The 11,482-nt window shown below is 40.6% G+C and overlaps 1 protein-coding gene across 2 annotated transcripts; it reads right to left on the bottom strand.

Annotated features, from left to right (window-relative positions):
• Positions 1-465: 465 nt before the first annotated feature.
• Positions 466-4,048, bottom strand: LOC122550280 (twist-related protein-like). 2 transcript variants are annotated; one of them, XM_087987090.1, is made up of 3 exons: positions 3,864-4,048; positions 1,822-2,335; positions 466-1,086 (listed from the first exon to the last, which is right to left on the bottom strand). In XM_087987090.1, exons 1-2 carry the CDS (start codon positions 3,919-3,921, stop codon positions 1,842-1,844), a joined length of 552 nt encoding a protein of 183 aa, XP_087843216.1. In that variant the 5' UTR covers positions 3,922-4,048; the 3' UTR covers positions 466-1,086; positions 1,822-1,841. The 2 variants fall into 2 exon arrangements, with proteins under 2 accessions (XP_087843216.1, XP_043546962.1); XM_043691027.2 differs by having other exon boundaries at positions 1,822-2,944; positions 3,864-3,995.
• Positions 4,049-11,482: the final 7,434 nt, after the last annotated feature.

Raw genomic sequence — 11,482 nt, 5'->3', positions numbered from 1 at the left:
AGTCACTCTGCGAATATTAGTTTGTGAAAGATAGCGTTAATTCAAAAACCCCTCCTGAATTCGCCAACTAATTTTCTATTCACAAATGGAAGGGCGCGAACCGCTCTTTTTGGTCTTTTCTCAGGCGGTAGTTATGTCCAAGCAAACAGGGCAGTATTGACATGAATCCAGATCTTGAAAGCAACATAACATTGCTGTGCATGTTTTTAATTATAGGCCTCTAAAAGGTCAATAATCACCCCGTGTTAGACGGTGTTCATCCACTCTCGCTCTTATTCTAACTCGCTCGTCTTTGTCTGTCAGTAGCCGCTCTGTTTGTCTTGTGTGCACCGTTTGTTTGTAAAATTCCACTCTCCCTTGGGGCCGTTACAACTCACTACAAACAACTATTCATCACCAAGTTTACCCCCTTAAATAACAACCGAATTATACCGTAAAATAGCCGTTTGTGCATATAACTTTGCCTTAAAGTTTACATCATAGGTATTTATTGCAGAAAATATACAAAGATATTTACAAAACAATCACAAAAATATGAATGCATTTAGAGACCAGATCTTTATGCATTGAGACATGGCACATTAATAAATAAATAAATGATTTTCATGGGGAAAGACTAACCAACTGGACTTTGCATAACAGTTTGGTCCATTTTCTAAAACTTATTGTCACTCTAGACCTGTTCGCCGTAGCACTTTTGGGAAAAAAAACAAAATAAAATAATTCAACTTTCCTGCGTCTTCAATAGCAGATATAGACATGATTGTTGAATGCATGCATAGTAAAGGGAGGAATGAGTTCCAACAACATTCATCGTCAGGATAAAAATGATGCGAATGGCAAGATACACCTCAGATGTACAAATGATTGTATAAGCCGCACGATTGGATATGTCCACGATCCATGACTCGTTTTCTGTAAGTGCTTTCCAAGCTCCTTCCACGAGATTTTTTTTTGGGGGGGGTTAATAAACAAAAAAATTCTCTTATGATCCATCAGTGGCAAAGATCAACGTGTTTTAAGTATCCAGACGTCAAACCCTGTTGTCTGTCCAGCCGTTGGCCCTTTGTGGCAAATCTTTTTCACCTAGAAAAACAGCAATGGATTACACTGAGATTAGCGAGCCAAGCAGGACTGCTTTTGGCACCTCTATTTGTCAGGCTTTTGCGGGGGTGGGGGGGGGGGGGGGGGGGGGGAGCGGGTGGTGGTGTAGTGTAGAATCTCACTTTCGATAAAGTGTTACATCCTGCAGTTGGGGATTTTTTTTTCGCATGCTCTGTTTCAGCCCTTCTCGCTGTGGGACTGACTCTTTCAGCCAAATTGCCTGGGTTGGAGAGTGGCCTACAGACAGGACAGAAGGCGAAAGTTCAGCTGGAGCCTTACAGATCAAGGTGGTGCAGCAATGTGGGAGGAGAACTGGGCAAAATCGTTAATTGATGAGGAACGCAGGCACATGTGGCCCAGGCGAGAGGGAAAGGGGAAATAAGGGGTTGGACCCTGGAAAGCAAGATCTGTAAACGTGAATGAATCAAATAAAAGAAAGATAAACCATCAAGAATGGGGAACACTAACCGCCGTTGTGCCAAGATACATCTGCAGTCTAGCAGTTTGAAAATGGTGCATTTGAATTCAATGTCCCCTTGATTTGTCACTACAGCACAAAAAAAACAAAACCGGCCTTGGTGGACAACCAGGGTACATGAAGATCATTTACTGCCTCAATGAACATCCAATACGATTTCTTTTGTTTGTGGTTTGGTGGGGGTGGAAGGGTTCAAACCGATCTTTATATATTTTTTTAAATGTCCACTTGTTGCTTACCTTTGTCCTCAGGGTAGCTGCTAGTGTGATGTGGACATGGACCAGGCTCCCTCCATCCTCCATACTGAGAAAGCGTAACTGAGTCTCTCGTGGGCCACATAACTGCAGCTCGACATTTTGTTGTCCAGCTCGTCACTTTGTAAGACCTGGTAAAGGAAGTCGATGTACCTGGCCGCGAGCTTGAGGGTCTGGATTTTGCTCAGTTTGTCTGACGGGAGGGTCGGAATGATTTTGCGCAGGGCGGAGAAGGCTTCGTTGAGGGATTGCGTTCTCTGGCGTTCCCTTACATTGGCCATGACCCTCTGGGTTTGCAGTTCTTCGAAAGACTGGGGGCTCCCGTCCCTCTTCTTGCCCCTTTTCACTGACGCAGGGCTGTCTGTTTCCTCTCCAGATTTCCTGCTCGGTCGCCTCTTTCTGACACTTTTTTTTAGCTGCCTGTCTCCTTCGTCCTCACTGTTGCTCAGGCTCTCTACTGGAGAGACTGGGGAGTTCTCTTCGTCCTGCATGACCGCTTCTAACATCGGTTTGAAGAAACGAAAGAATATATTATTGGGATATCCAGCTGACGCCCGCAACGCGGTTACAGGATTCGACTTAAATAATGAATAATGAAAAGGAACTGAACTTATCCAAACGAAGACTTCTAAGAGACGGCTCTGTGTTACAGGAAACTTTTCAAAGGGGTAATATAGCTCTGGGTGCCTGGACCTTTTGGGAGATCGATCTGATTGGCTAATATGAATTTTCATCACGAAATGAGGTGGAGCCTTTTTGCAAAGACCATCAGTTAACATATCTTCTGCAGCAATTACTTTAAACACGGGTTTCTAAAGCGGCTGCTGGCTCCATGTTTGCACATAGAATATTCTTGGAAAAAGGAAAACAATTGAGAATTGCTGATCAATGCAAACGAACGACTATTTGCTACAGGAGCCATTTCAGATCTTTCTTGGCTGCTTGATGTCGCCTTGAGAAGGTTGATTTGCATTGCAGTGGGCTCATAGCATTATGTGTATTGTTGTAATGAAATGTACATCAGGCAGAAGAAAAATGAGTCTGGCCGGTATCTACTGCGATGTTGATTACTTCAAAGAATAGTACGCATTCAAATCTATCTCCAGGCCTGTGAATATTGGTGGAAAAGTGAATTTTGCAGATGAACCACGAAGTGTTATACATCTTAAGACAGGCTCAGACTTCTGCTGCTGAACTTTTATCTTTTCCATTTTCTGCCATCTTTAATAGTTCAATAGCGAATTAATCCCTTCCCGCCAAGCTCAATGTTGGTATAATATCTGGCATAACCCTTACAATTAATAAAGGAATAGATATACACTCTTCATCCACATTTTATCTGGAAAAAAAATCTTTTCCTTGACACTAAAGTACTGTAGTATAAAGTATACCTGCAAAACATAAGCTTTCCCTCAAAAAAGCACTTGCACAACTCAAGTGATATGTTACATCTCCCTATTGAGATATAACGACATGCGGGGACACACGATCTACCCGAAGGTGAGATGAGTTTTGTCTGCAAGCTGGCTATACCATTAATAAGGAGGTACATTAATTGAAAATCAAAACAATTGAATTGATTAGAATTTATTGTCCCGTGTACCGAGGCACAGTGAAAAGCTTTGTCTTGCGAGCAATACAGGCAGATCACAGAGTTAAGTAGCATTGATAGGTAAATAATAGGTAAACAGTGGCAAAAACAAAAACACAGGGACGGGCGAGTGTTAATAAATAAATTGTTAGAAATGCGAAAGACACGAAGCGTAAATTGTGTAAGTTGTAAATTGTAGCAAGAAAAAAAGTCCTAAGGCAACGTGCTAAATTAATTAAGTGATGAAGAGAGGAGTTAGCAAAGGAGCTCGGCTGAGCAAATAGAGAGATAACATCAAACGAGTCGAACTAATTACTATGCAAAAGCTGAACGCTCTTGGTTATGAAAAGACAATTTGCAGTCCAGATTTCGAACACTACAAGAGTTCTAGGCCCAAAGTCATGCTTGCTTCAAACCCGCGAATCGGAAGGGATACCTGTGCGGTGCAAAAACTTCCATTGAACGCCATCATCGAAATCCCCAGCCGAAACCATCAACGTTGCACCTCCTGGGACAAGGAGTTCTAGTGCAAAGTTCCAGACACAGCAGGATCTCCGAGTAACAGTCAAACTGTGAGGCCCAAAGGCAACATAAACATCACCTGGTGAGAGAAAAAGAGGAAAGCCATCCAAGAGCAGCACATAAAACCGTTTAATGTGAGTTGGTGTCGTTTAAAGTTGCCTGTATGGTATGCCATTAATCGCTGTGAGGATTTTTAAATGATCAGTAGTAATTGTTCAGCGGGGCATTGAACTTCCCCAAACAGAGCTGCTTCGTATCAATAAAACAATTTTCGGTTCAGATAGATATTCGCACAGACACACATAAATAAATGTTGAACAGGCAGCGACATCCTAATTATAAATTAATTGTATTTTTGGATTTAATAACCGCGTGTAATTATACATTTCCAATTTGATTTGATGTTCTCATCACAATCTAAACGGGAATCACTCAGAACGTTGTAACTCTTCCATTGGATAATGTAATGTTAGAAATTTGTTCAAAGTTTATCCATAACAATATTGAAGTAACCTAAGTAACAACATTGGCTTTCCTTTGGGAAAAATAATAATCCTGACGAGCTTCTATAGAAAGCAGTTTTTCTCTTTAACTCAAACAAAAGCGGAGCTGTGACAAGCGCTGTTAACAATACGATGTGCCCGGTCAGCAGTGCAGACGAGTTACAGCGTGTTTTAAACGCCACGATTTCGATGTGTCCAAGTTGGAGGCATTCATTCACAAATGCAGCGATCAATTTTGAATGATAGAGGGCGCAATTTCCTAGGAAAAGTAACAATTAAAATTGAAAGCGAAAGGAAGTGAACGTTTCGATTGGACTACCGTATGCTTTTCTTTCACATCTGAAAAGTTATATTCGACTGGAAATGTTTAATCTCTCTCTCTCTCTCTGCGCAGATGCTGTCAGCGCTGCCGGTTTCCTGCAGCACCTTCCTTTTTTAAAGTTTCGGTTCTCCAACATTGATTGAAAGCAAAATGCTGGATTTATAGCATGAGGGGGTAATTAGCGTGAAGATATTACGGAGAACGTACAGCAAAGGCATACTTGCTGAAAGGGGAATTGAGGCGTGGTATATGAAGTAAAATGAGATGGTAATCCAAAGAAAAGGGAACGGGGAGGTGTTATTGTAGCTCGGGCGTTTGTGTTTATTGTCCCATTGGGGTCATTCAAGTTGCTTACAATGTATCCTAGCATCCTCTGAACTTCCTCCTCCCGTTACAAATAACCCAACTGTAATCAGGCTAATAAATTTAAGAATTAAAATAAAAGTTTTTTATATCCTAAATCCAAAAAGAATAACATTTGCAGTTCCAACTAATTTGCTGGTGTGTTTTAGTAAAGATGCCAGATTTGATAGCTGTATCGTGTTCAAGAACAAATTACCTTTATATAGCACCGTTAATATATAGAGCATTATGCTTCACAGATGTATTATAAATCCAACAATGACACAGGGCCACACAAGAAGATAGTAGGTCAGATTTTGAAAAACTTAGTCAAAAAGGGCAACTTCAATTCGTGTCTTATAGGAGCAAAGTGAAGAGGAGAAGCATTTAGGTGCAGGCCAGAGGAGTTGAAAGAAGATGTGGTAAGGGAGAGTTTGGTGTCATCAGAAGACATGTGAAATTTAACATCATGCTTTCCATACATTTTGCCAAGAGGCAGCATGTAGACAAGAAATTGTGGTCCATTGATAGTGTCATAGAGTCATAGAGATGTACAGCATGGAAACAGACCCTTCGGGCCAACCCATTCATGCCAACCAGATATCCCAACCCAAACTAGTCCCACCTACCAGCACCCAGCCCTTATCCCTCTAAACCCTTCCTACTCATTTACCCATCCAAATGCCTTTTAAATGTTGCAATTGTACCACTTCACCACTTCCTCTGGCAGCTCATTCCATTCACGTACCACCCTCTGCATGAAAAAGTTGCCCCTTAGGTCTCTTTTATATCTTTCCCCTCTCACCCTAAACCTATGCCCTCTAGTTCTGGACTCCCACGCCCCACCAGGGAAAAGACTTTTTCTATTTATCCTATCCATGTCCCTCGTAATTTTGTAGACCTCTACAAGATCATCCCTCAGCCTCCGACACTCCAGGGAAAACAGCCCCAGCCTGTTCAGCCTCTCCCTAAAGATCAAATCCTCCAATTTTGGCAACATCCTTGTAAATCTTTTCTGAACCCTTTCAAGTTTCACGACATCTTTCCGATAGGAAGGAGACCAGAATTGCACACAATATTCCAACAGTGCCCTTATCCCTGAGCCAGGAGATCTGGATTCAAGTCCCACATATTCCAGAGGTGCGTAACAACATCTCTGAAATGTTGATATAGAAAATATCTGCAGTCATGAAATAGGAGGAGAGAAACCATTGCAAGTGATTCTTTGGCTACAGTTAGGTAAAACTGGAAACACTCAAATGTGATTTCACTGATTAGAATTACATCAAGTGGGTCTCATGGACCAAATGTGCTCACAGACAGTATGTGAAGAAATAGGAGAGAAACTAAAGAAAGATATAAGCTCAGGGGAAAGCATTAAAGGAAAGGCAGCTAGGTGGGCTAGTGGAAGGAATGAGTAGAAACCCAGTCTTATTGATAAAAAAAAACCCTTCTATAACCAAGATCAATTGAGTAAAATTTTTCTATGTACTGTATCCAATGTAACTATATCTTTCTTTAGAAATGAGGACCAATCCTATTCATGTGTGGGTTGACTATTACCTTTTCATTGTCTTCCCTATTTTACGCCATTTCCTTTCAAATAAAGACCAACATTTCATTTGCCTTCCTTTTTACCCCTTAAATGCAGGTACTATCTTCTTGTGACTTATGCACAAGGACCCCAAAAGCCCTGTGTTGCAGCTTTTTATAGTATTTCCCCTGTTTAAATAATATTCATCGCCACTGTTCTTTCTGCCAAATTGAATAATCTCATGTTTACCCACATACTCCATAGACAAGTTTTTGACAGTCATTTAATCTGTCCATCTCTATCTGTAAGCTCTTTGGTCATCCTCACAACTTGCCAATTTTTGTAATATCTGTAATCTTGGTGATAGTACATTCACTTCTCTCATCCAAGTCATACACATATATTGTAAACATTGTGACCCTAGGACTGATCTCTGTGGAATTCCATTTGTTGCAGGTTGCCTTCCTGAAATCTTCCCACCTAATCCAATCTCTAGTACTCTTCTGTTAGTAACCCACTGATTAATATACCACTCCCACAAGCATGGATTCTTATCTAATAAATAAAATAATCCTGTGTGATACCTTAACATCTTTTGGAAATCCAAAGATATTGCATTTACCAGTTCTACTCGTTACTTCTTCAAAGAATTCTAATAAAATTGCCAGGAATGATTTCCCTTTCATGACGCCATGGGAACCTTGCTTGATTATTTAATGTGTTTCAAAAGGTCTTTTCAAGTATTTTATATATTTTGAAGTAATTTCTCCTTGTGGTTGTCCATGAAATGGTTGCAGATAGCAATTAAATAATGCCTAAATTTTATAAGCATTTTTAGTAAAATTCTTTGGATGAAATTATCTTATTTTTCCGTTTTCATCCCTTCCTTGTAAAGTACCAATCCTTCCATCAGGCTCGAGTGCAGCATAAACACTGATGTGGACTAGTTCAGCTGAATGGTTTGCTTCTGTACTGTATATACGCTGTAATCATCCCATTACTGCTTTTGAAGTCTTTTCCACATGCACACACACTTTCTGATATCTCATTCTTGTAGCAGATCTCCATTCGTTCACCACCTTTGCAGTACTGCACTGTCGCATCACTTTGTATTAAATCCTCATGTGGGACTCAAACACACCATTTGATACAAGGGTAGAAGCACTACAAACTGAGGCTTGTTTACATTCAGGATTTTTGGCTTCTTGTTCTCAGAGAAGTTGGAAAAATAAAGTCACTGGAGTCACGGAAACTGCCTCTGTGTATAGTCAATGTTTCTCTCTCACATATATTGCTAGACTTGCTGAGTGCATGCACATTTTCTGTTTTTATGTCAGATTTCCAACATCTACAGTATTTTGCTTATAGTTATTTAATCAATCTGTTTGAAGATAGAATGGTACACATTTGGGACAGGTAAAACTTGAAGCCAGACCTCCTGGCCCACATTTAGGGACTTTACCACTGCACCAGGCTTCAGTAATTTATCACAATATAAGTGATAGCCTCAAGGGCTATTTGCTGTTAAAAGAAAGTAAGCCAGTTTGGGTGTGGCAGAAAGTGCTCTACTCATGTAAAATGTTGAAAATGTGTTGCTGGAAAAGCGCAGCAGGTCAGGCAGCATCCAAGGAGCAGGAGAATCGACATTTCGGGCATGAGTCCTTCTTCCTGAAGAAGGGCTCATGCCTGAAATGTCGATTCTCCTGCTCCTTGGATGCTGCCTGACCTGCTGCGCTTTTCCAGCAACACATTTTCAGCTCTGATCTCCAGAATCTGCAGTCCTCACTTTCTCCTCATGTAAAATGTTCCTTACTGATACACAAAATTGGCAAAAATAAAGTGTAAATATAGTGGGAAAGGGAATTTGGTGCAGAAGGGATGAGCTTTTGTCCTTAAAATTCTTGGATTGGTCCATGTAAGATTTAGACAATAAATATTTAAAAGTTGCACAGTGATTGCTGATTGCAAATTGGTATTTGTATAAATGCCTGTGAGAATATGCGGAGTGATGGGACAAGGAGAAGCATATGTGGTAGTTCCAGGGGCAAAGATAATACGTAATCAAAAATGACTTAATGTGACATAATGAGTGTCAGTTTCCAAGGGGCAAAATCTTCACTTCCCAAAAACAAAAGTCTTAATGGGTAAGGCTGTAACATAAACTGAAATTAAATAAAAACATGCAAAAATACAAACAAGAACAGAGAGTATGAAAAGGAACTTACAAAGGATATTGAAACTAATGTAAACAATATTCATGAATATATTTAAAAATGATGAAGCAGGATCAAAGTGGATTGCTTATAAAACTGGATAACTCTGATACTTTAAATGAAAATATGGAACTGGTCGGCATGTCTTTTGCATTGTATTTACAGCTGAGGAAGAAGATAACAGATTGAACATTTCAAGAAAGTTAATACTTCAGCAGGGGCAAGGTTTCACCAAAATGAATGTGAAGAAAATATTACCATTGAGGAAAATAATGGCACTAAAGAGCAACAGATCCCCACAACCAAGTGTTTTCCAACCCTGAAATTTAAAGGAATTCATTGAGAACATTCTGATGCCTTAACTGTATTCTCAGTGAAGAACCATTTCTCTTGATTAAATGAAGAGTCATGTAATTCTCTTTTTTAAGAAAGTGATTTGAGAGTTGCCATTGTCCATGCTCTTATTAGAAAGAGACATTGGTGTGTGAGTTTAAGCTGGAGGCTGCAATGCCTCAGGGTGAGGGACAAGGTTAAGAAGGCTCAGCCAACATGGTGACCTCAACCTGTGTTGCTAGCATCATTCTGCATCACAAGCTAGTTCTCCAGCCAACTGAACTGAACAATGTGAAAAAAGGACATCAGGGAAATACAGACCAGCGAGAAAGTCTACTTTATGGATCATGTGACCAAGCACATTAAAGTATTAGCTAACAAGAGACATCCAGAATGGATTTTTAAATGATTGGTCAGGCTTAGAACACAGAACATAGAAAAGTACAGCACAGAACAGGCCCTTTGGCCCACGATGTTGTGCCAAGATTTAATCCTAATGTAAAATATAGTAAGAACCTCTGCACCCCTCAACTCACTGCTATCCATGTGCATGTCCAACAGTCGCTTAAATGTCCCCAATGATTCCGCTTTCACCACCACAGCTGGTAACACATTCCATGCATTCTCAACTCTCTGTGTAAAAAAAACCTACCTTTGATGTCTCCTTTGTACCTTCCTCTTAATATCTTCGAACTATGACTTCTCATGCCAGTCAAACCTGCCCTGGGGAAAAGTCTCTGGCTATTGACTCTATCTATTCCTCTCATTATTTTGTACACCTCTATCAGGTTTCCTCTCTTCCTCCTTGTCTCCAGAAAGAAAGGTCTGAACCTATTTAACCTTGCTTCATAAAGCTAACCCTCCAGTCCAGGCAACATCCTGGTAAACCTTCTTTGCACGGTCTCCAAAGCCTCTGTATCTTTCCTATAGTAGGGCGACCAGAACTGGACACAATATTCTAAGTGTGGCCTCACCAGGGACTTGTAGAGCTGCAGCAAAACCTCGCGGCTCTTAAACTCTATCTTGCTGTTGATGAAAGCCAAAACACCATATGCTTTCTTAATAACCCTATCCACTTGCGTGGCAACTTTGAGGGATCTATGTACTTGCACATCCAGATCCCGCTGTTCCTCCATACTGCCAAGAATCCTGTCTTTAATCCTATATTCAGCATTCGAATTCGACCTTCCAAAATACATTACTTCGCATTTATCCAGGTTGAACTCCATCTGCCATTTCTCAGCTCATCTCTACATTCTGTCTATGTCACTCTGCAGCCTCCAGTAGCCCTCTATACTATCAACGACACCTCCAACCTTTGTGTCATCTGCAAATTTACTAACCCACCCCCTCAACCTCCTCTTCCAAGTCATTTATAAAAACTACAAAGAGCAGACGCCCAAGTACAGAGCCCTGCGGGACGCCACTCAACACTGTCGTCCAGACAGAATACTTTCCATCTACAACCACTCTCTGCCTTCTGTCAGCCAGCCAATTCTGAATCCAGATAGCCAAATCTCCCTGTATCCCATACTTCCTGGCTTTATGAATGAGTCTGCCATGGGGAACCCTATTAAATGCCTTGCTGAAATCCATATACACCACATCCACTGCTCGACCGTCGTCGACCTGTCTTGACATTTCCTCAAAGAACCCAATAAGATTTGTGAGGCATGACCTGCCCCTCACAAAGCCATGCTGATTGCCTTTAATCACACTATGCTATGCCAAATAGTCATAAATACTAACAGAATATTTCAAAGGGATAAGTCATGCAGTGAATGAGAGAATGTCTAAAGATATTAGATAGATTAGAAACAGGCCCTTCAGCCCACCATGTCTAAGCTGACCAATAAACGCAAACTATACTTATTCCCATTGCTACTATGTCCGAGTAGGTAAAAACAATGACTGCAGATGCTGGAAACCAGATTCTGGGTTAGTGGCGCTGGAAGAGCACAGCAGTTCAGGCAGCATCTGAGACCTATTATGTCCGAGTGTTGAAACATAAAGTAAATATTGTAAAAACAAAAATAGAATAGCAGCAAAACTAAAATACCCGAGGAGTCCTATTGAAACAACTGGCCTGAAATATCTGTGCGTAGCTCCAGAAGTCATTTGGTAAAGTCTCTCCTGAGAAATTACTTGCTAAATCTGAAACTCATGGAATTGAAGAAAATTATTGACTTGATTAGAAAATTGATTAAGCAGCATGAGACAGAAAGTATGAATAATTACACTAATTGCCAGGATTGGAAAGTGGTGTTTTGTAAGGACTTGTTTTGA

Source organism: Chiloscyllium plagiosum, unplaced genomic scaffold, assembly GCF_037043375.1.
Source record: "Chiloscyllium plagiosum isolate Xiang-an unplaced genomic scaffold, Cpla_swu_hap1 HiC_scaffold_5, whole genome shotgun sequence".
Classification (NCBI taxonomy): Eukaryota; Metazoa; Chordata; class Chondrichthyes; order Orectolobiformes; family Hemiscylliidae; genus Chiloscyllium; species Chiloscyllium plagiosum.
This window is presented reverse-complemented; position numbering and strand designations above follow the sequence as displayed.

Excerpts from the sequence above, each read along its gene's own strand:
- LOC122550280 (XM_043691027.2), bottom strand. The coding sequence starts at position 2,615 with ATGTTAACTGATGGTCTTTGCAAAAAGGCTCCACCTCATTTCGTGATG.